The sequence below is a fragment of the Miniopterus schreibersii genome, assembly GCF_964146895.1.
Source record: "Miniopterus schreibersii genome assembly, chromosome: 15".
In the NCBI taxonomy this organism is placed as follows: Eukaryota; Metazoa; Chordata; class Mammalia; order Chiroptera; family Miniopteridae; genus Miniopterus; species Miniopterus schreibersii.
Window position 1 is genome coordinate 50579282 of NC_138115.1, and position 24447 is coordinate 50603728.

General features: G+C 59.4%; 3 protein-coding genes across 8 annotated transcripts; 1 reads left to right on the forward strand and 2 right to left on the reverse strand.

The window, feature by feature from the left end:
- Window positions 1–1705: 1705 nt before the first annotated feature.
- On the reverse strand, window positions 1706–8893 carry CDHR4 (cadherin related family member 4). Of its 3 annotated transcripts, none has more exons than XM_081160412.1 (19): window positions 8764–8893; window positions 8236–8420; window positions 7949–8111; window positions 7781–7872; window positions 7185–7295; window positions 6452–6546; window positions 6118–6254; window positions 5644–5827; window positions 5402–5555; window positions 5087–5180; window positions 4605–4808; window positions 4387–4526; window positions 4003–4153; window positions 3697–3917; window positions 3317–3459; window positions 2770–2826; window positions 2593–2668; window positions 2372–2399; window positions 1706–1854 (listed from the first exon to the last, which is right to left on the reverse strand). In XM_081160412.1, exons 1-19 carry the CDS (start codon window positions 8810–8812, stop codon window positions 1799–1801), a joined length of 2340 nt encoding a protein of 779 aa, XP_081016538.1. In that variant the 5' UTR covers window positions 8813–8893; the 3' UTR covers window positions 1706–1798. The 3 variants fall into 3 exon arrangements, with proteins under 3 accessions (XP_081016538.1, XP_081016537.1, XP_081016536.1); XM_081160411.1 differs by having other exon boundaries at window positions 2372–2402; window positions 6452–6555; XM_081160410.1 differs by having other exon boundaries at window positions 1769–2399; window positions 6452–6555.
- A 2548-nt stretch (window positions 8894–11441) lies between these two features.
- Window positions 11442–13213, forward strand: INKA1 (inka box actin regulator 1). 3 transcript variants are annotated; one of them, XM_081160414.1, is made up of 2 exons: window positions 11442–11697; window positions 12374–13213. In XM_081160414.1, exons 1-2 carry the CDS (start codon window positions 11605–11607, stop codon window positions 13166–13168), a joined length of 888 nt encoding a protein of 295 aa, XP_081016540.1. In that variant the 5' UTR covers window positions 11442–11604; the 3' UTR covers window positions 13169–13213. The 3 variants fall into 3 exon arrangements, with proteins under 3 accessions (XP_081016540.1, XP_081016539.1, XP_081016541.1); XM_081160413.1 differs by having other exon boundaries at window positions 11558–11655; XM_081160415.1 differs by lacking the exon at window positions 11442–11697 and adding an exon at window positions 11726–11970.
- Window positions 13214–13353: 140 nt separating this feature from the next.
- Window positions 13354–22072, reverse strand: UBA7 (ubiquitin like modifier activating enzyme 7). Of its 2 annotated transcripts, XM_081160514.1 has the most exons (24): window positions 21849–22072; window positions 21596–21764; window positions 21385–21519; window positions 21172–21278; window positions 20751–20841; window positions 20525–20660; window positions 20223–20320; window positions 19983–20129; window positions 19415–19597; window positions 19142–19249; window positions 18905–18985; window positions 18671–18826; window positions 18417–18582; window positions 18132–18337; window positions 17971–18035; window positions 17697–17880; window positions 17549–17623; window positions 17128–17305; window positions 16517–16599; window positions 16173–16265; window positions 15887–16078; window positions 14193–14285; window positions 14018–14118; window positions 13354–13582 (listed from the first exon to the last, which is right to left on the reverse strand). In XM_081160514.1, exons 1-24 carry the CDS (start codon window positions 21902–21904, stop codon window positions 13450–13452), a joined length of 3036 nt encoding a protein of 1011 aa, XP_081016640.1. In that variant the 5' UTR covers window positions 21905–22072; the 3' UTR covers window positions 13354–13449. The 2 variants fall into 2 exon arrangements, with proteins under 2 accessions (XP_081016640.1, XP_081016639.1); XM_081160513.1 differs by lacking the exons at window positions 16517–16599; window positions 17128–17305 and having other exon boundaries at window positions 21849–22064.
- Window positions 22073–24447: the final 2375 nt, after the last annotated feature.

The window sequence follows — 24447 nt, forward strand, 5'->3', positions numbered from 1 at the left end:
ACTGTGACGGCACGGGTTGGCGCATGCGTGCAGTTCCCGGAGTTGTTGGCGGCAGAGGTTTTTGCGGGTGACTCCGAGGCCGGAGCGCCCTTGGCGTCTCTGCGTGAGCGACTGTGGTGCGGGCCCGCAGCGTCTTCTTACACACACGCGCGCACACTTAGGGAATGTCTGTTGTGTGCTATTTGCTTTTTTTTGGTCACCCACCTGGGAAGGGAGAGGTTGCTGTCCCCAGTTCACCGGTGAGGAAACTGAGGTGCGAGGGGGAAGCGGGACCAAGGTCACTCCACCTCTGGAAGTGGAGGCGCCGGGTCTCGTGCCTCCTCCTGCCGGCTCCAGGGTTGAATGCCCCCTTCCCAGTGGTTGGTTTCCCCAGCTCGGCCCTCCTCAGCCCCGAGGTGCCGCGGGCTGTGCCGTCCCGAGCAGTGCCCAGCCCATCCCCCACGCTTGTCCCTCTGTCTAGGGTTCAGTCCCCACCACAGCCCCAGCGCACAGCGGGAACTCTCTTTCCTGCCCTAGAGTATCTCGTCTTGAGTTCCTATGACAACATATTTGCCCGAGACTGGCACGATGTGCCCCGGAGGCCAGCTGTGAGTCCTGGAAAGAAGGTTATCCCCGGTGGCCCAGGCAGAGCGCCTACCCCCGGGCTTGGCTTCAGGGTTAGGAGCCCGGATGCAGTCGCACCCTCTACACGTGTCCACACCAAGTGTCCGCACTGGCTATCGCTGTGACTTTCGAGCCTTCGTTGCACCACCTGTAAAATGAGGGTAACAGTCTGGCTCTTGAGAGATGAAGATTCAATGAGCCCGTAGAGCCCGCGTCAGTGCTGGGGAAAGTCAGCCTGCAACCACCTCCAGCGGCAGCCTGCTCTCCCACTCTGTCCCCAAGGCCAGCTCTGACACCCTCGCTCCAAAGGGCGCACCGTGAAGTGTGTTTTTCCCACAGGAGGCCCTCAGCTTCTTTCCCCACCTGGCTCTGGAAGGCAGGTCTTGCAGTCCCCTGAGAAGATGCAGGTCCACAGACTTGGCAGAGGGGAGAAGACTGAGAGAAATTGGAGATGCCACAGTAAAGCTAGCCTCCACCAGACAGCAGGTCCTTCCGGAGAGCTGGCAGTATCCCGGGGCCTGATGCCCAGGCTGGGCATGGGAAGTGGGCTAGCACCGCACCCAGCGGAACCCGCCCTCCTGCAGGTCACTGTAGGCCACCTGGCTATGTGCAGCCGCTCAGCACAGCTGAGGGCCAAGGAACCAGAAGAAACATCAGGGGAAAATGGGAACGGCCCCTCCGACGAGGGCTACCATCAACCCCTCCATGGCCGGCCATGCTACAGCCTCCTCAAGTCTGCACCAACCCACACCTCTGTGCAAAAACTACAGATCCTTCCCAAGGAAACCTCCACACCCAGTGGGCAAACCTGCCCCAACAGTGTCCCCCTTTCCGTGGAAAACGGAAGCTCCCGGGCCCTCTCCACCTGCCAGAGCAGGCGGCCTCTGAGGGGACAGGCCCGCACAGTCACCAACAAGACTCACAAACTCTTACTCGGCAGAGCGTTAATCACTGTCCATCAGCGCATTGTACATTGCCTTCCTAGAACTAACCTTACTACTCCCTAGAGTGTTCCCCCGAGGTAGGGAGTTCTCCGAGGGAGAACAAGGAAGCACAGATTTCAGAGCTTCTCCCCCGTGTGGGTTCCAAGGCTGAGACTTTTCTGTTTGCAATTTTGTTTATTATCGAATCAACTTTGAAACACGGCTCATGATCACGTGAAGAAATTCCCACATAGTGAAGTAGCTTCTTGGCCTCACAGCCAGCGCCAGGCTCCGGTGTGTGTGTTGAACAGGTAATCTCTGCCTGTATCTGAGCTCAGATGGTCAGGAGAGAGAGGAGACACTGCTGGCCTCAGCAGAACTGCCTCCCTCCCCTAAGGGTAGGAGATGTCCCAACCCTTGGTGTGACACCCCCTTCTGCTTGATCCAACCTGTCCCCTCCCTCCTTTCTCAGAAAATCCTTGAGGTCTGGCTCAAATGCACAGGAAGCATCCCTGATTCCCCAAAACTGGACACCAGCTCTCCCTAAGCCCAGTGCCAGATTACTCTGCCATAATTCATTGGTGACCGTGGAGTATCTGGGGGTCTCTCTCCTCACCACCTCCCTCCTGCCACCCTCATGGGCAGGAACCAGACCAGCTCCTAGTCGTTTCCTGATCCCACAAGTGTTTGACAAACATCAGCTGAAAGGTGAGTGGGGGTGAGAGTAGACCCCATTCAAGGAAAGAGTGGATGGTAGATGCCTGGTGATAGGAGGAGACACTGAGATGGGGAAAGGAGAGAAAGTGGGCCCAGGTGGGGAATGGTTTGGAAAGAGGGGGACTCACAGGAGTCCTGTGCTCTGCCATCAAAATGCTGCTGAAGGGACAAACAAGAGGACACCATGAGTTGAACCCTGTCCATGGGGTCAGGAGCTGCATCCTGATGGTGCTGGGGTGGGCGCTCCCACAGAGGTAGCCATCCGTAGGGAAGGGGGCAGGTTTGGCAGGGGAGAGTACTCTAGAGCAGCCTCTGTGCCCCAACTACACAGGATGGGGGGTTGACATACCAGGCTCATGATGCTACTGGGTGCCTGGAGTGTCTCCATCCTTGGTGCCTCCGTGGACCCCTCAGTTCCCTGGATACTGGGGCAAAGTAAAAGCAGGAGTGCAGGATGAGGCTCTGGGCCCCAGCCTGAGTTTAAGTAATGGACTTCCAGGCATAGAGGTATGCAGAGGAGGCTGACCTGTTTAGCAGCAGAGCCTGGGCTGGTTTGCTTGGTGCCTGTAGCCCCTGGGCCAATCTGAAATGCCAGGAGGAAGGGCCAAGCATGAGGGCAGCAGACCTGCTGGCTCCGGAAACCAGCACCATTCATCTCCCCCTTTGTATTGGAGGTAGCCAGTGCCTGTATACTATGTCCACATTGTTACCCCCACTTTCTCCTGGGTTCAGTTCTGTGCCCACAAGAAACTCAAAGCCAAGTTTCAGGTGGAGGGCAGGGATGATCAATAGGGCAAACGCACGAAACACTCGGAGCCTCAAGCCCTGGGCCTCAGCCACACCCGCCCCTTTCCAAGACTGGGCTCTGCCAATGACGGAGACAGCGTCCTTCCAGTGTTTCTCTGCCTCCAACCTGACAAGCTCTGCGGGGAGGGCAGCACTCCTTAATATCAGTTTGTCTGGTCATCACATGGGCATTGTTATCAAACCTGGGCCGAAACCACCTCCCACAGATGGGGTCCATTAGTGGGCTTGGGGGGGGTGGGCAGGGAGCACAGGGATAGGCACCCTACCCTCGGAGAAGCCTGCTGAGGAGCCAGCCCAGAGCCAAGAGAAGAAGGGCACTGGTCACTGTCAGCACCACTACAAACCAGGGCTCCGGCTGCCAGAAAGTCTCTGTGTCTGTCACAAGCAGGGGCGTCATCATTGAAGTCACCTGAAATGGAGGCCACAGCTTCATCACGGCCCTGCCAAAATGCCCTGACCATCCAGCCTTCAAACCCCTCCAAGGGCTTGGCACCCCAACACCCCAAATTTGCTCTCTTGTGTTGCTCTTTGCACTCAACGGTTCCTTCTGGAATGTCTGCCCCCACGCTCCACCTGGAAAACTGGGCCTCCTCACCCTCCAAGACCCTCTCTCCCACCCCTCAAGGGCCCGAGGACCCCCCCTCACTGTGGCTCTATGGGTGCTGGTGGCCACTGTGCTGGCCCTCCGGGGAACTAGATGCACAATGATGGTAGTTGTGGTGCTGAGGTGGGGGATGGAGGGCCCTGCATCGGCCACACGGATCAAGAGCTCATAGGTACGGGGCTGCTCTGGCCAGGGCGGCCCCAACATGAGGTCGTTGTGCACCAGGACAGCTCCTTGCAGGCTGAACCGGCTTTGACTATTGCCTGAAAGCAGAGTGGCAGGAGAAGGGGACCGCTGCTGGCCTTGCCTGCTCCTCTCCCGCATCCTGGTGGCCCCCATGGTCCTCACCTCCCACGATGCTATAGGAGAAGGCCAGGCGCTGTGGCTCCTGAGGGACCCGACATGACACCTTGGTCACCTCCATGCTACGGCCTGGGAAGGTGTAGACGGTGAGTTCCTGGAATGGAGGCTCACACTTGGGGGCATGATCATTCACGTCCTGCAGGAAGGTAGCCAGGTCACCCACTCCCCAAATTCCCAGGCCAGCCCTCGGCCTCCTGCCGCCACAGCTAGAGCCTAGGTATCAGGCAGCAGGCTACAGAGCTTTCCACATGAGGCCCCACCCACCCTCCAGTCAACCAATGGAAGCTGAGGCACAGAGTGAGAGCTCAGAAAACCAGAGGGAGATCTGAACGCTTTCCAATTCTTTCCAAGGCCTTGGGGCTCAGTTACCTCAACCTCGATGGTAATGGTACAGGAGCCCGAGCGGTGATGAGTAGGGTCCTGGTCTTGGCTGTGGTCGGTCACCAGGACAGGGAGCCTGTACAACCTCTGCTGCTCATAGTCCAAAGGCCCCAGGAGGCGAACCTCTCCTGGAAGGAGTGAGCACAGCCTCAGCCTGCAGTCAGCTCTGGCTGCACCCCTCCGGCCCAGTCCTGGGGAGGAAGTACCGCTGAGCCGGTCCACGGCAAAGGTGGCAGGCCCGCCAGAGGCGTAGTACTCAACGCTGTCGTGTGGGTAATCCGTGTCCATGCCCACCACAGAGCCCAGCAGGGTGCGGGGCCCTGCATCCTCTCGAACCCGGAATGTGCGCGGGACGCAGGTTGGGGAGAACTCATTGGCAGGTGTCACCATCACCAGTACTGGCACCTCAGCTGGAGGCCGTTAGGCAGTCAAGGAGCTGGCCTGGGATGCCCAGCCCTGCCCTAAAGTCTGAGGAGGGAGACATGTCCCTGCCCCTTGGGGGGGGGTCTAAGGAGGGAGAGGGTCTGGTGGGAGGGAGGGTCTAGGAGAGGAGGGATGCCCCAGCCCAGGGGTATGAAATGGAGACAAGCAGCGCGACTGGTTTTTGAGGGAGAAGAGCTGACCTTGTCCTGAGAATAGAGAAAGGGGAACAGAACAGCCCTGTCCAGGCCTCGGTATGGTCACTCACTGGTCATCGGGGGCTGACCACCATCAAGCACCAGGATGGAGGCTGTGTATTGCAAGCAGGCCCCGGGAGCGTCACAGTCCAGTGTGGCATTCACCTGGCAGAGGGACCAGAGAGTGAGACCCTTGAGCCGCGCTGGGCTGCCCCAGGCCAGGGCACCCACAGATAATCACCCTGACCCCTTGTTTTCCAGACTTCAAAGCAGGCAGGCTCCACCACCAGCTCCTTCACCCCCAAAGGTCTGGCTCTCACAGACCCTAAGCGCCCCCTCGCTTCCCAAGCACCCTGCACGAAGGTCTGGGGGCCGGCGCCAGGCACCTCCAGAACCCTGTCGCTAAGGCAGAGGCTGGTCCGGCCCCGAGGGCTGTGCAGCCGCAGCTGGTAGTCCAGGGCGGCGCCGGGGGAGTCGGGGGCGTCGCAAGTGAAGGTGCTCAGCGGGGTGCCCACGGGCGCGGTCTCGGGGACTTGAGTCCTGGACAGACAGAGGGCGCGCGTTGGCGGGGAGATCCGCGCGCCCCGCGCGCCCCGCGGCCGGGGGGAGGGGGGGCGGGGACACTCACACCAGCAGCGCCGGCCGGCAGCGCGGGGGCGCGCGGCGCACCCGGGTCACGTTCACGGTGAGATCGAGCACTTCGCTGGCCCACGGCCGGAGCCGCTCGAAGGCCTTCACCCGCAGCGCGGTGACCGCAGCGCCCGCGGCCCTGGCCAGGTCCAGGGGCCCGGTGGTCCGCAGCACGCCGTCCGCTGGGCCGGGCGGGAGCGGAGGGGACGCAGAGCTCGGCCCGCGCCCGCCCCCAGCTCAGCCCGGCTCCCAGCCTCCCGCCCGCCCCCCTGGCCCCGAGGGCGCGAGCCTGGCCACCCCAAGTCTCCTCCTGCAAGGCTCGCCTCCAACGCGGGCCCGGCCCCCCAAACGCCACCTCGCCTCAGTTTCTGCCTCGGCTCCAGCCTCGTGTCTCGGGAAAGGCGAGGAGGTAGCTGGAAAAACCTCCCGCCCACCCGCAGAGGCCCCCCGGCCCCCCCTCCACGCGCCTCACCGCGTCCGATGGAGAAGAGCGGGCTGGGCACGGGCGAGAGGATTTCGTAGCGCACGTCCAAGCCCAGGGCCTGAACCTGAGCCACCTTACTCCCAGGGACTAGGTCCTCGGGGATGGTGATATTCTGGTTCTGCTCCCTAAACCAAAAGGGGGCACCGGCTTCTGCCCCACCCCACCCCACCCCCGATCCCCAGCGCCGTCCCCAGGCCCCTCCTCTGGGACTTCCCTCCTATGGAGCCAGCTGGGACACCACAGCAGCCCCACCTTAACCTACTCCTACTTCCCCCCGGCTAGGCCCTACCAGCCCCGCTGTCCCAGGGTCGGGGAGCCTTACGGGAAGGAGACCTGGCTGGAGGGAACAGGCAAAACTTTCACTATCAGCATCCCACGGCAGCTTCGGCTTGGCCCAAAGGTCACCAGGATCTGAAGCTGGAAGATCTGCACTCACACAGAACAGGGGGGAACGACTGCGTGCCTCCACCTGCATGTCTGTGCCCAGCCTTCTCTTCGGACAGGCAGACCCCCTTCAGGACCTCCACAAGGAGCCCCACCCTTCACTCCTTCCCAAGGCGTGTCATTCTGCTGACAAATATTCCTCTGAGTCCCGTTCTTGGGCCCTTAATGCTTCTATTAGGATGCAAACAGCCCCCAAAAGAGTAACACTTGAGTCAGTCATGATGTGACTTACCATCTCAGAGTTGCAAGAGCCAGTCGCTAAGACGCAGAAGTTTTAAAAAAGGAACTTCAACCTCCTTCAGACTGCACTAGCCACTTTACCCAGAACTTTCTTTTCCTGTGTCACTGCTCTGAACACTCCTTTCTGTTTGAGGCATCATGACCTCCCAGGGCCAGGGATCCCTCTTTCTGGAATCCAGAGCCCAGCACTGAACCAGGCGGAGGCGGGAGGACCGCCAGCACGGGGCAGCAGTGCAGGTGCAGGAGGTGTCTCGGAGAGGTAGCATAATGGAGGAGTCCCCGGAGGCCAAGAACAAGCAGATTTCCAGGAGGTGGCTCTGCCCATTGTATGCCCAATCCATGGATATCCCCAGGTCCCGAGTCATGCTCACCTTTTGAGCCTGCCCTTTGAGGCCCTGGGGTGGTGCCCGCAACCAACCCTGCCTACTGATGGAGAAAGGTCCAGGGAAGTGTGGAGGGTCCTGGGCACTGGTGATGTTTATCTAAAAGGACAGAGATGCTGGAGTCCCCATCCCCAGGCCCCAGTGCCCCAAGCATCCCTGTCAAAATCCCCAACAGCCCAGCAGGTACCTGCCCACACCCAGTCTCCCATACCCCTCCCCCACTGACATCCTAGCCCGGGCCCCCTTGGCCCTGATCCTTAATCCTTTCTGTTTCTAAACCATTTACTTTGTTTTTTAAAATATATTTTTTGCATTACAAAAGTGATACAGGATTTTCATGGGGGAATTCAGAACACACAGGAGAACTTGAAAGAACTCAGCGCCTGAGAGCTTCCTGTAGGAACAACCATGGTCACTGATGAGTAGGAGGCCTCAGTAGCTCTCTCCAGGAACATGTATCATGCAGAGACTCAGCTGTACACTAAACGGTCCCTCTGCAGGCTGTGCTTGGCCAGCTAGGGGCTGGGGCTGGTCTCCCCATGCCTCTTGCATTCTGCCCCCCACTTCCCATGTGCTGGGCTTACCTGTGCTCCCTGGAGTTCCAGGCCTGGGAGTATCAAAGTGTACAGCCGGTCCCCAGGTGTGACTGTTTCCGGCACCTGAATGACTTCCCCAGCTGGCCAAAGGGGAGGTCAGGGAGGCTGTGTTCAGGCCATGCCTGCCCACCCCCTGCCTGCTGCCCCTGACCTCACCTGGGCTGACAAATCGGCCAGCACACCGGACATGGTCAGGGTCCCGCTGCACATTCACAAAGAGCAGGGTCTTGATCACTTCGTTGCCACATGTTAACTGCAGCTGGAGCTCATAGTGGTTTACCTCCAGGGCATCCAGCCGGGCTGAGCTGCTCAAGGTCAACTGTGACAGATGGGCAAGTGCCATATGGGGCCCAGGCTCTTCCTCCCCCTGCACCACCTCTGGCTTTGTGAATGTAGGGTCTGCCTTGTTTCTCTCTGGTCCCCAGCTGTGCCCATGACCCTACCAGTCCCACATAGATCTCCTGCAACTTGGCCAAGCTGGGTGGGTTGAAGAAGGTGGTGGGTGGCTGCACATGGAGCAACTTCAGGGTGGGCATGGCAGAAGTGCAGTTCAAGGTGAAAGAATGAAGGATGGTGCCAGGCCCCTGGCTCTCAGAGATATTTACGAACCAGGGCAGGCAATGCAGTTCTGTGAGGAAGAGACAGTCAGGCTGGAGGGCCCTCATGCACACACAGGAGCATAGTTCTGCCCTTCTGCCACAGGGCCTGGCCATAACTTTGGACCAAGCAGCCAAAGTCCTTCCTTTTCCCCCACATCCAACCATAGGTCAGCTCATTTCACAGATTGGGAGTGAGGATTTAGCTGAGGAAGAGGCCAAGATATGAATGAGGGTTAGGGGTTCAGAACTTTACCCTTTCCTGGCTTCCCCCCAGCCCCTACCCTCCGTGGTAGCTTATCTGAGAAGGCTCAGGACTCCACTCCACTGGAGTATCGAGGGGAGAACTGGGGTCCCTCCCCAACAGCTCCTCACCAGAGACAACCAGAGCAAGAAGAAGTGCCAGGGGCCTGAACAGCACCATGATGTCCTAAAGATAAAGCGAGCAGAGGAGACTCTGGAAAATCAGACGTGTTTGTCAGGCCCACCTGTTGCCAGGTGAGTTGCTCAAACACACTGGGTGGGCGGGACTCCTGGGCCTCCCAGATTGCAGCCCCACCCACCCCTGCGACTGAGCTCTACGCTCCAGACAGGCATCCAAAGGCATGTAAAACCCCATTTTTTCACTGCTGCCAATGATTTTTTCCATTCATTATTACAACCCAAAGGAGATGTGAGAGGAGAATCATGCTTCTGATGGGGAAACTGAGACTCAGGGAAGTCTTGGTCATGCAGTCCTTGGAGACAGAGCAGGGCCCAGGACTTGCTACCCCACAGAGTCTGAACTCTAGCTGCCCACTCCCTGTTACATTATCTGCCTACAAAATCTGAGCCCAACCACTAACAAAATCTCTCAAAAGTTGTTTACCTCCATCAAGCAAAAGGAATCTTTGATGATAGAAATCAAACAGTGGTTATCTTAAGGGATATCAAATGGAGGGGGCACAAAATGTCCTCCTGGAGTGGCTGGAGATATCTTATTTCTTGATCTGGGTGACAGTTGCACAAGTGTCTACAGATTTTAATATTTATGGAGCTGTACCTTTGAGAGTTGTCGATTTGTTGTATTTATATGCCATTTCTTAAAAACTTGTCTACATTTGCTCTCTCCAGTTCTTTACCTCTCACTCTCTCTTCTAATCACTACAGTCAAGCTTGTCCCTCTTTCCATGAAACTGCCCTGGTTGGGGTCCTCAGAGATCTGCAAACTGCCAAGTTCAGCAGTTCTCTCTCCACTCTCACCTCCTCGGTACAATATAGTGCTCATTCCCCGTGGCTCCTAAATGCTCACACTCTCTATTTCTTTTTTTTTTTAAGTACATTTTTTAAAATATCTTTTTTATCGATTTCAGAGAGAGGAAGGGAGAGGAAAAGAGAGATAGAAACATCAATGATGAGAGAGTCATTGATAGGCAGCCTCCTGCATGCCCCCCACTGGGGATGGAGCTGCAACCCGGGCATGTGCCCTGACCTAGAATCGAACTGTGACCTCCTGGTTCATAGGTCGATGCCCAACCACTGAGCCAAGCTGGCCAGGGCACACTCTCTATTTCCTTCTACCTTCCTGGCAGCTCCTGCTTAGCTCCTTTGCTGGCTCTGTTTCATCTGCCCTACCTCCCCTCAGTGGGGTATTCCAGGGCTCAGCCCCAATTTCTGAACTCACCTTTGCCATCACATCTGGGCACATGGCCTTAACTACCACCCACTCGCTCTGCCTCCCAGATCCAAGCCTTCAGTACTGATCTCTCTCCCAAACTCCAGAGTCCCACACCCAGTGGCTGACCCCGCATCTCCCCTTGGATGTCTAACAGGCATCTCAAGGGTAACATGGCCAAAAATGACCATTTGATTTTCCTTCCCAAACCCAGTCTTTCCTGGATCAATTCATGATAATCCCATCCAAGCAGATGTTCAGGCCAGAAATCTAGGAGTCATGCTTGATGCCCTTTCTCTACCCATATTCATGCATCACCAAGGCTTGATTTTAGCTCCAAAACATACCCCAAAGTGACCCCCTTTTGTTCATCAGCCCCACCGAGGCCCACACCCTCCCTTCCCATGCTGGATGAGGGCAGGAACCTCCACTCTGATTACAGAGGGTTCTCCCAGAACATCTGGGATCACCTGAACAGAAGCCAGCCCAGGTCATTCCCTGCTCAGAAGCCTCGAGTGCTCCCATCACACCAAGAACAAAGCCTGGCCACCTCCTGTCCTCTCAGGGCCCTTAACCGGCTGATTCCTCCGCCTAGAGTGCCCCTCCTCTTAATCTCCCCACGGTGGCTCATCCAGATCCCCCACAGAATGCCACTTCCCAAGTTAGCCCCTCGCCCTCATTACCTAGGTATCTTTCTGTCTACTGACTGGTTGGTCTGTCTCCAGTTAGTGTCCTAAACCCAGCCTGGAATCATGGCGCCCCAGGGGGCAGGCTCTGACCATTCGGGCCGGGAGCGCCGCCCTCACCCCCGGAGCCCCGTCTGGGTGGGGGCCGCCGCGGGCCGCCGGAGGGGGTGCAGACGCCGCCGCAGGAATCCCCGCCACCCGCGCGCTCCCCGCTAGAGGGCGGCCCCGCAGAGCTGGGCCCGGGCGCGGGACGGAGAGGGCGGGGCTGGGCCTCGGCTGAGGTCCGTCCCCGGTGCCGCGCGACGTCCCCTGCTACCCGAGTCCTCGGAGGGGCCGGGCCCGCCCCTCACTTCCAGGGATTGTCCTGGCCCGCTCCAGGCGCGCGTTCAGTGGGTCGGGTCCCGAGGCCCGGCGCCCGGGGGCGCTCTGCCGGCGCAAGGGTGCAGCCGGGGGACCCGCGCCCGAGAGGCCCCTGCGGGAGGGACCGCCCTTCTGTCTTGGTCGAAATGGGGAAACTGAGGCCACCGTGGGGAAGCGGCTTGTCCCGGGCCACGCGGCGAAGCGGAGCGAGCGCAACGGCGCAGGGCGTCGGGGAGTCCCCGGCCCGAGCCCGCGCGGCTTCCAGCGGCAGCCCCGCCCCGGCCGCGGAGTGGGTAGTGGGCGTGGGGCTCACCCACCCGGCCGGCCTGGGGCGGGGCCACGGCAGCCCCGCCCCGGCCCCACGGGCTGCGGCGCCAGGGGCCGGCCGAGGCTGCCAGATGTTGGGGCGGCGGCGGCGCGGGAGCTGCGCGGAGCGAGGAGCCGCGGCGCTGGGCAGAGCGCGCCGCGCGCGGGGGCCGCCCCGGGGCGGGCCGGCCGGGGGGCTCCGGCGCGGGCATGCACAGCGCGCGGCTGGACGGCTTCCTGGGCCAGCTCCGCTGGGAACTGGTGAGGCTGGGAAGCGCTGTGACCCTTAAGGACGCGTGTGGGGTGCGTGGCTGCCATCGGCCCGAACGACACTCGGGTGGGGGGCCGTCCCCAGTGCTCGCCCAAGGCGGGATGGGGGTGGAGCGGCCCAGATGGCCCGCGTCGGATTTCGGACGGTTGGGAGCCGCGCTGGGCATCAAGTAACAGCCACCCAGCTGGCCGAGCTGCCGGGGCTTCGGAGGGAGCTGGGGGGAGGGGGGAACCTCTTTTGGGATGGAACTGAGACTTCGAGGGACGAAAGGGGTGCTGGCGCTGCTGGGGTGCCCCCTATCCCAGGTTTGCCGGAACCTCCTTCCTCTCCCCCCTTCCTTCCCCCCTCGCCTGGCAAGTGCTCTATCGCTCTGGGGAGCTGAATCCCTCAGGGGGCAAGGGATGCTGCACCCCAGCCCCCAGCCCTGAGCAGCACCTACTTCCCGATTCCGGCCCGCAACCCTGCCTCCCGCCCCGGTGGCGGTGGCGGGTGCTGACTTGCCCAGCTCTGCGTGCTGCAGCCTGCCAGACTGCCACCAGGTCGGCTTATGGGAGCCACACGAGCTTCGTGTGCCAGCGCCCCCATGCCCTGTGCTCAATAGAGGCCTTGCTGTCCAGCCCTCCCGGGCCTTCTGTTCTGGGGTTGGCCTGGCCAGGCAGGGAGGGTGACCGGCACTGACCCTCCAACTTCTGCCCTCTTCCTCCACAGCCGTGTGGCCGGGACACAGGCTCACCCCCCATGCCTGGCCCCCTCCCGCCACCCCGCAAACCAGCCCCAGGCGTCCGCCACCGGCTCAGGGCCTCAGATGCCTTGGAAGAGGACCCCGTGTGCTGTGTGGAGGAAGAGCTGGAAGAAGGTGTGGTGACAGGAGACAGGAGTGTCGCCTTGGAGGGCCCTAGGGAGCACACCTTGGACTGGGACTCGGGCTTCTCTGAGGTGTCAGGTAGCACATGGAGAGAGGAAGAGCTGCCTGCAGTCCAGCATCCGGCACCCCCAGCATGGCGCCCCCACAGACAGCACCTCTCAGCCAGTGGCGTCCCCCTGGACAGCGGAGCCCCAGCGGCCAGGGCACCTCCTGCTCACCGCCCACGGCCCAAGTCCACCCCAGATGCCTGCCTGGAGCATTGGCGGGGCCTGGAAGCTGAGGACTGGACAGCAGCCCTGCTGAGCAGAGGTCGAAGTCGCCAGCCCCTGGTGCTGGGGGACAACTGCTTCGCTGACTTGGTGCACAACTGGATGGAGCTGCCCGAGGCAGCAGGTGAGGGGGACAGTGTGAGTGGGCCCCGTGTCCGCGCTCGGCCCCCCCAGTTCCTGCTTGGCCTCTCTGAGCAGCTGCGGCGCCAGCTGGCCAGGGCCCGCCGGGCAGCCATGGCAGGAAAACGACTGTCATGCCCACCTCGAGCGGAACCCGAACTGCCTGCAGACGTCTCACGCTTTGCAGCCCTTATGAGCTGCCGCAGCCGGCAGCCCATCATCTGTAATGAGGTTGTCAGCTACCTCTGACCCTATCCTCAGCCTGGGACAATAAAGGCCTTTCTCTGGACTGTCCTTGGTTCCATACGCCTGAGTCCCTGGAAGGCAGCTCCAGCCCTTGGGGGCACAGCCCAGGCAGGCGAATGTAAAAAGCCTTTTCCCTCCTTCCAGGGCTTTCCTGTGTGCCCTTGTTACCAACCAGTGTCCCATCATCCAGCCTCTGCTTACGCCTTCCTTCACCAAGCATTTATTGAGTGCCTACTGTGGGCTCCGGATGCGGAGCTCGGTAGAGGTGGTGGAGCTGCTGCCTGTCACAGCTTGTAGTGCAGGGGCGGGAAGGCAGTGTCATCGTCTTCACCCTCACAGCTGAGCTCCAGCACCAGCACCCGCTGCCCAGGCTCAGGCACCTGCTTGCCTGTCACCCGCTGCACCAGTTCTGTCACCCTGGTGGCATGGGGGGGGGGGTAGTTGAGCAGTGGCAGGCAGAGAGTGACCATGGGCTAGGGGTGCTGATGGGCCATAAGGAGCCTGAGCCAGGAGCAGGAGCAGCTCAAGACAGGAAACATCTGAAACTATTTTCGGAGCAGCTGGCGGGGCAGGCAGGAGGCAGGAAAGGGCTAGTCCCCCGGGAGTGGGCTATGAAGGGGGGCGCTGAGCAGGGTGTGGAGGGGCTGGTGGGGCTGGCCAAGCAGGCAGCTCCTGGAGGCCCCTCCTCAGGCTCTGGGCCCTCGCCCCACCCCCAGCCCATTTGCTGACTCCATTTGGCAAAAGGAAGGTGTGAGGGGTGCAAATAGGGCTGGGAAGAGGAAAGGCTTCGGGTCCCCCACCTCCCACCTCCAGGGACAGAACAAAGCCTGGCTGAAGCCCCGTGTGGCTCACCTGAGGGGCAGGTACTGGGCCTGCTTTTCAGGCGACCATCCTGCCGAGTAGAGCAGGGCCTTGCCCTGCAGCAGCATCTTCACCCTCAGCCCATGTTGTTCCTAGAAAGAGACAGGTCAGGTGCCAGCTGGGTCAGGCTGGGCCAGGCCTGGGGGTAGGGAAGAAAAAGGCGCACCTGGAGATGGTCCAGGAGTGACCTCAGGGTCCTCTCGGGCTGCCCAGCAGGCACCGTCAGGCGGCTCCAACAGGTCCAGGTCAGGCGATGGAACTGGGGGGCGCAGTGGGGAGGAGTGAGAAGCTTCCCACATACACCCTCTCCCTACCCTAGCTACCAGCAGCCAATGGCCCCTTCCCTGGAGGAGGAGCTGGACCAGAGGCAGGAAGCAGAAGCCAGGGGGTGGGGGTGGAAGGTGGGATCTGGGCCCAGAGTCTCAGCACCCTCCCAGCCCATGCTGGGGCCAGCACAGGAAACGGGGCTATGGGGCCCCCACACAGGGAAACGAGTGATCCATCACACAGGCTGGTGTGTGTAGGAGGGGAGGGGGGCAGGGCGGCGCTTCCTGAGGAAGTGGAGCAGGGCCCCTGGGTTGAAGTCTCCAATAAAGCAGCTTATTCCTCAGTGCAAGTCTGGGAGCTGGGAAAGGGGGTGTACATCCTGTCCCCTCATCCTGTACTGCCAGGGCCTTGGACTACTCATGGACACAAAGGGGCAAGGGGCACAGTGACCACTGGGACTCCACTGGCTGGCAACCCCAGCAGGGACACAGTCCACAGAGGCCTCTTCTTCCTGTCCCTTCTTTTCTTCCCTATTTCAAGAGTCTTGGGGTTCTAGCACCCTGAGCTGAGGGCAAAAGGGTGGCAGGCAGCCAGGGACCAGGACATGAGATCCTGCCAACGCCCCCAGACAATATAGTGGGGTCAAGCTGAGATGAGACCAGAGGTGAGATGGGGGGGACCTCCTCCTTCCCCCTCCACCATGGACAAAGGCAGCCTGTGTGCTAACTAGAGGCAGGGCCCTCACAAAGGGGCTCTGTGTGCTGTGCCCTGAGGGCCCCCGGGGCTACTAAGCAAAAGCCCAGTGCTAGCCCATGACCTCTCCCCTCTACCCTGGTGAGGACATTCTCTCCACCCCCTCTTCTGTGCCCCCAGGAAAAGCTGAGTACTGCAGAGGCTGGGCACACAGCCAGGGCCATTCACAGCCCCACACTCGCAGGAACATATGCACACAAGCCCAGGAACACCCACATGTGTACTCACATGCACACCCATGAGAGCCCACACTGAAGAAGAGCCCTGTGCTCCCATCTGGTGCACAGATGTACAAGCATGCTCCCTCCATGCCCACAGAACACAGGGCCAGGGAAGGCCAGGGATGCCTGGCCCCAGCACACTCACACCTGTGACATGAACGCATACATTCCCACGGGGCTGCAGACCCCACACCCGTGGCAACAGGGAGCTGAGTGCCCTTTAATTCAGTTTGGCTGAGGCAGGTCAGGATCCCCATGCCATGCTAGCTGAGGCTGATGTTAGGCTCTGTTTGGGGCTGGGGCCCTAGTCCCCCCTCCCCATCACCTCCCCCTCAGGGGCTCCTGGGGAGGAGGGGGCTGTGGGGGATGTCTGGCTCACTAATGAGTTAAAGCTGCAGCTCCCCCAGATCCAGGGCAGCAGAGCGTCGGGCGGTGGGGGTGGCTGATGGCTACTTCCTGTGTCTGACAGGTCCCAGTCTGGCTTCGGGGCAGCAGGAAGGGGGCTGAAGGCAGACTTAAGAGTCTGGGTCTTGCTGCAAACCAGAAGCTGGAGTAGGGCCTCTTTGGGTAGGCGCAGGGAAAACCCAGGTTTGGTGTGGGTGGGGTGTCGGGAGCTCACCGTCTGGATGGCTGGGGCAGGGGGCACATGGCGGCTGAAGAAGTTTTCAGCCAGACGCAGGTAGCTGCAGCGAAAGGCGCTGCGGGGCCGGGGCCCGCCCACCACCTTAAACAGCTCCAGGACCAGCAGGCCCGCCACAGCCGCTGTAGTGGTGGCAATGGCTGGGATAATCTGGCCCACGATTCGCTTGCTCTGCCAAGGACAGGAGACTGGGTGTGGGACCAGGGTGTAGGGCTAGGGTTTGACCCCCTCACCTCTATGCTGGAGTCCCAAGGGGCAGGGTTACCTGGGTGCGGTTGGCTGGTAGGATCCCATAGTTCTGAGCTCGAAGGCTTGCTGCTGCCGTCACAAAGTCTATGTGGAAGTTATTGTCATCGTCCTATGAGATTCAAGTCACAATAGTGTTAACACTGCCCCATGCCTCTCACCATGACCGACCATGTGCCGCTGCACAGGTCTTACAGTGGATACTCGCATCTCCCCGCTTATCAGCTGAGGGAAGGTGAGCTGCTCCTGGGGTCTTGCTGAGGGGAGAACTGGGGCCAACGGGCTCCAAAGCTACCTTCTTAGTTCCTGACCTTCCCCAACAATCTCCCCAGCCTAGCCCTTCTCCCCCACTTAGGCGCCCACCTTCTCAAACCTCAGGGGCTTCAGTGGGGAGCCCTCACTCCAGTCTTGCAGGGCGACACTCAGTCTCTCCACCCGCCCGGGGTCTGTCGGGGAAGGAGGCGTTGGGACAGCCCTTAGCCTCATCTCCTGCATTCTTCCTGGAGCCTGGGCCTCATCTAGGTCTCTGCCAAGCCCACGGTCTCCACCCCTTTCAGGAGGGCCTCTGGTTGATGCTACAATCTCCTCTCCAGCAGCCCCCACCCACCCAGTGTTCGTGTGCATGTGTGCGTGCTGTGTGCCTGTGTCTGCAAGCATGTGTGTGTGCTGTGTGTGCCTGTGTTTGCATGCATGTGTGCGTGCTGTGTGACTGTGTCCTCATCTGGGGGCCATAGATAAGTGGTCGTCAGGACCCAATGGTTTGTGTTTTGTGTTAAAAACCTGCCAAGGGAATGAAGGTCGGGGTGGGGGTGGGGTGGGCATCAGGGAGAGGGCCTACTGAGGGCCCGAGGATGAGCTGAGAGGTAGTGAGTTGGCTGCAGGGCTCCCAGGCCCTCTCTTTCTCCTACACAGGCTGAGGGCAGTGGCAAGCCTTTGGGTGGCAGCATGGGTGTAGGTAGGGCCAGGGACCTCACCAAGCTCTGTGTCACTAGAAGCCAGGTCACCAGAAAAGGTGGGGTCCGAGTGCTGGAAGACAGGAAGTGGCAGCAACTCCAGCATTTCCCTGAGCGCAGGCTGGTCCTTTGAGCCAGGCAGCCCATGCATCTGGGCGTACAGGTTAGCTGCTGCCAGCACATAGAGGAGGTGCATGTCCTGCAGTCAGATCAAGAGCAGGGGCCGATGCACAGGTGTGCGCGAGCGTGCGTGGGTGCACAGGGTAGAGGTCACCACCCACTTGTGGATGCGTCTGAGTGCCTGCCTCTGCCTCACATGTGGATGCCCACATGTGCCCAAACCTGGCCCTATCTTTCAGCACCTGTGCAGAATGCAGAGGCGCCCACTTCTGCTCTCAGGGGCCACATTGCCATCTTGGGGCTCCCAAGGGACCCCACTCACTTGACTTGCGTCAAACTCCAAGGGCTGAGGACACTGTTTGGGACTTGACCAGAAAAGTGTTCCATCCTTAAGCACCTAAGGAAACGGATGCTGCTGGGCTCAGTTCAGTCACTCTGAGCCCTCAGCCTCCAGCACCCTAGCTACCCACTTTGTCAGGTGGGTAGTGCCTAAGCAGCTGCATGATGCCATCATGGAAGCACAGGTGCCAGTGGCCGAGGGCCCACACCACACAGTCTTGCCAGTTCTGTGGACGATGTCCCAGGACGCCCACCACCCCCTGCAGCCGGGGCAGCAAGTGTGGCCTGTCCCTGTCTGCCAGCGAAGTAAGTGCCCTGTGGAGAGGGAGGATGTCTGAGGTTAAGTCCCAAAGACTCTGGTGTTAGGGGCCCTAGGCTCACATCCTCCCTTGTTGGTGGCCTTACTGTTGGTGGCAGTTGATGGTCTCGGCAGACAGACAGAAGAGTCCCTCAAACTCATCCCGGGCCCACTGTGGGGAGGAAGAAACCATAAAGTGTCAGGTGGGGAACAGGTCTGCAGCTCAGGTCTGAGCCCTGGGGAGAGGGGTCCCCAGGGCGCTTCCCACCTGCAAGGTGTGCTCAGCCGTGGTGGGGAAGTGGTGCCCGGTGCAGACGGCCTGGGGGGCGCCCTCAGAAGCAGAAGCAGAGGCGGGGCCTCTGTAGCCCTCAGTCACGTCGGGCATGAACACCGAAGCGCTGCCCAGGGTGCCCTGCGTGCCCGCTTCTAGCAGTGGCTTCAGGTAGTGGGTGCAGCGGGCAGCCACATAATACCCTGGCAAGGAGGCAGAGGGTGAGGAGTGGGCCTGGCACAGCCTTGGATGAGGGGCTGAGTTCCCAGGTCAAGAACTCACGGGCCCGGAAAGTGTCCAGGGCGGCAGCCACGCCATCCACACGGGAGAAGAAGTCGTCCCCGTAGATGTGCTCTTTAGTGGGATCCAGAGGGTGGGTGAGCGGGGTCACCCGCAAGTCTGAGTTCAGGCGGCGAGCAGCCTCGGCAGCCACCTCTGCTTTGGGCCTCTGAGAGGGAAGCAGGAGGGCGCTGGGTGGGGGGCGGAGGGCATTGTGGAGGACAGTCCAGAACAGGGGGCGTTGGGGGGGCACTCACACCAATGTCCTGGGGCCTGAAGAGGAATTGACGGCTGAGGTTGGAGCGCTCAATGTGGTCCATGTCGACAACAGTCAGGCCCCCGCTGCCCCCAGCCCCCAGGCCCACGAGGGCGAAGCCTTTGAGCAGCTCGCAGCCAATAGCACCGGCACCCACCTGCAGCAGGAGCGGCCTTAGCCAGAGGGCCAGGCCTGGCCCTCCCACAAACACTCCCAACCTCGCCACGCAGCTCACCAGGAGGTAGTGCTGGTGGCTCAGCTTCTTCTGAAAAACAGTCCCAAACACCGCGATTTGCCCGTCATAGCGGCAGCCTCTCTAGGGGACACAGGCACCGGTCAGTGATGGCTGCTGGCCTGTGCCGCGTGTCCCTCTTCCACTGGGTTTTCAAGGTCAGGACCTTGGGACAGGTCCTCCTGTTCCTCCCCTAGTCCTGAATTTGGATAAGGCGTGCACCCCACCGCAGGCTCTCACCGGTGCGCAGTCCTTAGGATTGGGGAGGAGATCCCTGTCTTCCGGGAGGCAATCGAGGGCATCAAAATACAGCCACTGGTCCAGGGGCACGAACTTCCTGCAGATTGCCTAGAAGCCAGCACTTTAGGGCCTCCTGCCACCTCCTAACCCCTCAGACCCGGGCTGGGGGCTACACCCAGGTTGATGGAGCCTCCGGGGACACTGTCTGGAGTTGGGCACCCTCTGGCACCCACAGTGACCTCTGCATCCCTCCCTGCCTGTGCCTGCACCCACCTTCAGCACTTCTTGGGCAGCCACTGCACCCAGTATGGATGCCATGGGGCTCAAGACACCAGCACTACTCAGGGCAACTGTCCGCACAATAGCTTCATCCAGCTGCTCTTCCAATGGCTCTCCCTCTGTCCCCTTCAGTGGTTTCAGGCCCCGGGCCAGGCCAACCACCGTCTCTGCATCAGCCTGTAGGTAGAACTCCGTAGGCACAGCAGCCCCGGCCTGAGCTCCACTCCCCACTCAAGTCTTTCAGGCAGCCACCCACCCTGTTCCACAGAAAAGGAAGCAGAAGCCTGAGTGGGAAGGCAGACAGGGGCCCAGTTGCCAGACTGTGCAGTCCCAGCAGAGGACGCCCAGCGCCAGACAGTGGCCCTGGCGCAGCTTCCAGCCCAGATCTGAGGGGTCAGGAGGTAGCAAGGTCCCCAGGCTTCCAGGGCCCCAGGCTCTCCTTTATATGCATAGGAAACTGCCTCTGGGATTCAAACTGGCATCTGTGAGATCATCATTGTTGCCTCCCAGCAGCTGAGACTCCAAGACAGAGGCTGGAGGGAGGAGCAATGGGGCTACTCACAGGATCCCAGGGGTGGGGCGGGCGGCCGCTGAGGTGCTGGAACTTGTGCAGGGCACGAAAGGCCTGGTGCAGGCAGTGGGCACGGTGAACTTCCTGGGAGCTCTGGGCCACCACACGGGGCTGGAGCAGGGCTGCATCCAGGGGCTTCTGCAGGGGGCACTGGGCTCAGGGACAGGTCCAGGACACTGTGGGCCCCTTGAGTCTCCCACGTTCCCCCACCTCAGAAGAATTTGCACTCACATGGCTCACAGTATTGGATCTCTTGACCTCAGTGACAGCTCCACCACGTAAGTAACGGGAGAAAGTTGCTGTGTTCCCAATCTCCAAGGTCCCATCATCTGGGGGACATCCAGCCTAGTTAGTGTGACCTCTGAACATGAGGAGTTCCCCACACCCCGTCCTATCTTGCATCTGTGTCCTTGACGTTGCCCCACTCTGAAGAAGGCAGGGGGAGAACCTATCCCCAAGGACCCGACCAGACTGTGTCTGTCCCCAGTGGGAGCGTGGGGGCTGAGCCTGGGACTGGAGTGGAGTTGGCTTACCCTGCACACGGATGCACCGGGGAGCACAGCCGTTGAGCTCGATCATGCCCTCAATCCCCGAGAAAGTCACCAAATCCCCATCACAGAAGAAGCGGGCATCAGCCGCTTTTCTCAGAGTGAGAATGCCAGGGGAGCCCTGGATAAGAGATGGCTTGGCTCAGGGGTGGCTGTACCTGCCTTCCACAGGCTCTGGCAGCCCCTCCTCCACTCATACCTTTGCACCCACCTGGGAGATGTGCTGGATGGCAGCTGTCAGGGGTTCTTCCTCTGTAAGGTCCTGAACAGTGAAGTCCTCACCAAAGTCACAGAACAACTGCCTGGGGTGGGGTGGGGTGGGGTGGTTGGGGTCCCTGAGATGGCTCAGAGGTTAACCACCACTACGATTGTGGTGAAGGGTGGGAGACACTAGGGGCCAGAATCAGGAAAGATGCCAGGAGAGGCTTGGGAGCTGAAGTTTGAGGGAGTTACTGGAGCACATCCCGAGGGGGGATAGAGGAAGCAGAGGGGTGGAACTGGAGACCAGAGTCCAAAGGTGATGCTGAGATAGGCCAGGGGCTGGGTGCAGGGGCACTCGAGCAAGCCTGGAACTGGGGACAGCACTGGGACCAGTTGCTCTCTGAGGTGGCAGGTGTGGCAGGCGGTCTTACCCCACAAGGCCCCGGGTGTCAGCCACCAGGAAGCAGATTCGGTGCTTGTGGCATAAGGCGCCCACCTTCAGCTGCTCCTCTAGGGTCGAGGCAGTCAGCACCACCACCTGGGCAGACGTCAGGATCAGCAGGGCCAGCCCACTGCCCAGCCCACCCTGCAGCTAAGGCCGGAGAAGGGCACTCACTGGCCTGGGGGGTGGGGCTGGGGGGAACCTGGAAGTCCAGCAGCAGGTCCTCGGTGATGTCACCTATGTGGACGTGGACCTGGACATCTCCGTTGAGCTTTGCCACATGTTCTTGAGATGCCTCAGCCCTGCTCCTTGCCAAGTCCTGCTCGGAGAGGAAAAACTAGAGAGAGACCCAGTCCAGCTTGGGTCCTACTCCCTCCATGGTCTGTGAACCCGCTACCTCCCAGGACCCTCACCTGGGCAGCCAGGTCGGACCAGCAGGTGGGGTGGGGATCGTGCAGAGTGAGGCTGCCCACGCCCATCAGGACCAGGTTTTTGGCCACCTCAGCTCCCAGGCCCTGAAGGCCCGACAAGAGGACCTTACCCTCCCGAAGCCTCTGCATGGCCGGCAAGCCCAGCACATACCTGTGGATGGAAGTAAGAGGGCAGGTGAATTGGAGCTCAGAGGTCAGAAGACCACCCCCCGCCCCTCCCCACCTCGGGCCTCACAGCTGCCGAGAGTACAGCTCCTCATCCAGCAACTTGGGGGAGCCCGGGGCGTCCATCCTGAGGCCTGGGGCTGGGCAACAGGCTCCAGCGCTGGTCGAGCGGGTCCCTCCCTGCCCACAGCTGCCCGGAGAGGCCAGCGCCCAGCTGTGGCTACTGCGGGCAGGCGCTGGGCTAAGGGAGTGAACGATACTGCCGCTGACAGCTTTCCTCTTGGCTCCTCTCTCACCCCGGGGAAAGCAAAAATGAAAGTGAAACTAGACTCTGATCTGGTTCCCCGTCACTGCTCGAGCTGCTGCTGGACCGCCCAGCCTGGCAAAGATCAGCCTGGCAGCCCCAGGGTGCAGGCGAGGTGGGACTGAATGCCTGGGTCTGGTTGGCAGGAAGGGGCGGGCCACGGGAGGGACCCCACCGGCTGGGCTGCATTCAGTGGCCTCCCGTGGTTCCCTAGACATCCCAAACCTCAGGCCCCTCTCCCCGTCGGGTGCCCCTGCCTGAGTGGGCTTCCTGCCCATGGAATGCTGGCGGGAATTCCCTGTCCTGAGACTCACCAGGCCTGCTGCTGTCCACCATACAGGGGCTAAGATGCCATAGAGGTCGGAGCCATTCCCGGCCCAGAGGCTGTGGGAGCTTATGAGGTTATGCCGCCCCACTCCAGGGCCCAAAGCACAGCCCGGGTGGGGCCTGGCATCTTTAGGAGTGCCCGCTGGGCGCTGAGCTATCTCCTCAAAGAATAAGGATCCCTCCCTGCCCGCAGCTGCCAGCCCAGAACAGATGGCAGGATGGTAGTCCTAGGCGGCCAGTCGGGGATGGGTCCCGGGACTCAGAGAGGGTGGTCAGTCTCTGAGTGCCAGACCTGAGAGTGGGAGGCATGGGGCAGCCATGGTCTCATATGACCTTATTTTTCCTTTAAATTTTTATTTTGAAATAATTATAGACTCAAAGAAAGTTGCAAAAACAGTACAGAAAGCTCCTGTGTAACTTCACCCATGGATGTGTCGTTTGCCTTCTTAGGAACTTGGAACCAGTATTCTGGAGGGTGGACCACAGCTCCCCACAAAACTCCACGTAGTGAAATGACGTACCATCATCAATTATTTTTAAAAATTGAGGTAAAATACATGAAAATAACCATTCAAAGTGTACAATTCAGTGAAATTTAGTGTATTTGCAATGGTGTGCAAGCACCACCCCTCTCAAATTTTTTTAACATTTATCTTTATTGTTGAAAGTATTACAGATGACCCCTTTTACCCCGAAACCGGGCCCCCTCAGAAGTTTTTATAACCCACTGAAGAACACCCCCACCACAGTAAATCATCACTACCACCTCCCTGCCAGCCCCCTGGCAAACACATTGTCTCTGGAGATCTGCCTATTCTGGATATTTCATATGAAGGGAATCGTACAGCCCTGGCCGGGTGGCTGTTGGTTGGAGCACTGTCCTGTACACCAACAGGTTGCAGGTTCGACTCCCGGTCAGGGCACATACCTAGGTTATGTGTTCCATCCCGGGTCCGAGCATGTACAAGAGGCAACCGGTCGATGCTTCTCTCTCTCAAATCAGCATAAAACAAATCCTCAGGTTGCGATTAAAAAAAAAGGAATCATACAAAATGTGCTGTTTTCACCTAGCATGTTTTGGAGGTTCATTTGGTTGTAGCATGTATCAGTCCTCCTTGCTTTCTGTGGCCCAGTAATGTTCCATTATCTGCATATATCACAATTTGTTTATCCAGTCACCTGCTGGTGGACTTCTGAGTTGTTTCTGCCTGTTGGATGTTATGAATGAGTGCTGCTATGATCACGCTTGAACGTGTACTTCAGTCCCTGTTCTCAATTCTTTGGGGTATATACTTAGGAGTAAAATTACTGGGTCACGTGGTAATTCTGTTTAATTTTTTGAGGGATCAACAAAATGTTTTCCACCAGCAGTATACAAAAATTCCTATTTGTCAACATTGTGGCCAATGTTGGTTTTTCTTTTAAAAAAAAGTATACCCATCCTAGTGGGTGTAAAGTGGTAGGTGATTTTGTGTGTGTGCGTTTCAATGAACATTTTTAAAAATTATTGAGAGAAACATCAATTTGTTGTTCCACTTATTTATGCATTCATTGGTTAATTCTTTTATGTACTTTGACCAGGGTTCAAACCTGCAACCTTGGCATACTGGGATGACACTCTAACCAACTGAGCTACCCTGCCGGGGCCTGTATTTTTTTTAATATATCTTTATTGATTTCAGAGAGAGGGAGAGAAACATCAATGATGAGAATCATTGATCAGCTGCCTCCTGCACGGCCCCTACTGGGAATCAAGCCTGAAACCCGGGCATGTGCCCTGACCAGGCAGCGAACTGTGACCTCCTGGTTCACAGGTCGACACTCAACCCCTGAGCCATGCCTGCTGGGCTAGTGCAGATCCTGAAGTTAGGTAGTGTCAGTCCTGGACTTTGTTCTTCAGTATTGTGTTCGCTATTGGTCTTTTGCTTTTGCATGTAAACGTTTGAATCAGTTTGTTGATAGCAACAAAATAACCTGAGATTTTTACTGGAATTTTGTTGATTCTATAGAGCAAGTTGGGAAAAACTGACATCTTTTA

Bases quoted from the DNA above. Each gene is read 5' to 3' on its own strand.
- CDHR4 (XM_081160410.1), bottom strand. From the start codon at position 8,812: ATGGTGCTGTTCAGGCCCCTGGCACTTCTTCTTGCTCTGGTTGTCTCT. The intron at 8,112-8,235 runs GTAGGGTCATGG...CATCTGTCACAG, and splicing joins AGGAGATCTATGTGGGACTG to TTGACCTTGAGCAGCTCAGC. The intron at 2,827-3,316 runs GTAGGGTGCCTA...CTGGCATTTCAG, and splicing joins CTCAGCAGGCTTCTCCGAGG to ATTGGCCCAGGGGCTACAGG.
- INKA1 (XM_081160414.1), top strand. From the start codon at position 11,605: ATGCACAGCGCGCGGCTGGACGGCTTCCTGGGCCAGCTCCGCTGGGAA. The intron at 11,698-12,373 runs GTGCGTGGCTGC...CTTCCTCCACAG, and splicing joins CCCTTAAGGACGCGTGTGGG to CCGTGTGGCCGGGACACAGG.
- UBA7 (XM_081160514.1), bottom strand. From the start codon at position 21,904: ATGGACGCCCCGGGCTCCCCCAAGTTGCTGGATGAGGAGCTGTACTCT. The intron at 19,250-19,414 runs GTGGGTGCAGGC...GCTGGCTTCTAG, and splicing joins CTGCCCAAGAAGTGCTGAAG to GCAATCTGCAGGAAGTTCGT. The intron at 16,600-17,127 runs GTGAGGTCCCTG...CTTCCCCGACAG, and splicing joins TTCTAGTGACACAGAGCTTG to ACCCCGGGCGGGTGGAGAGA.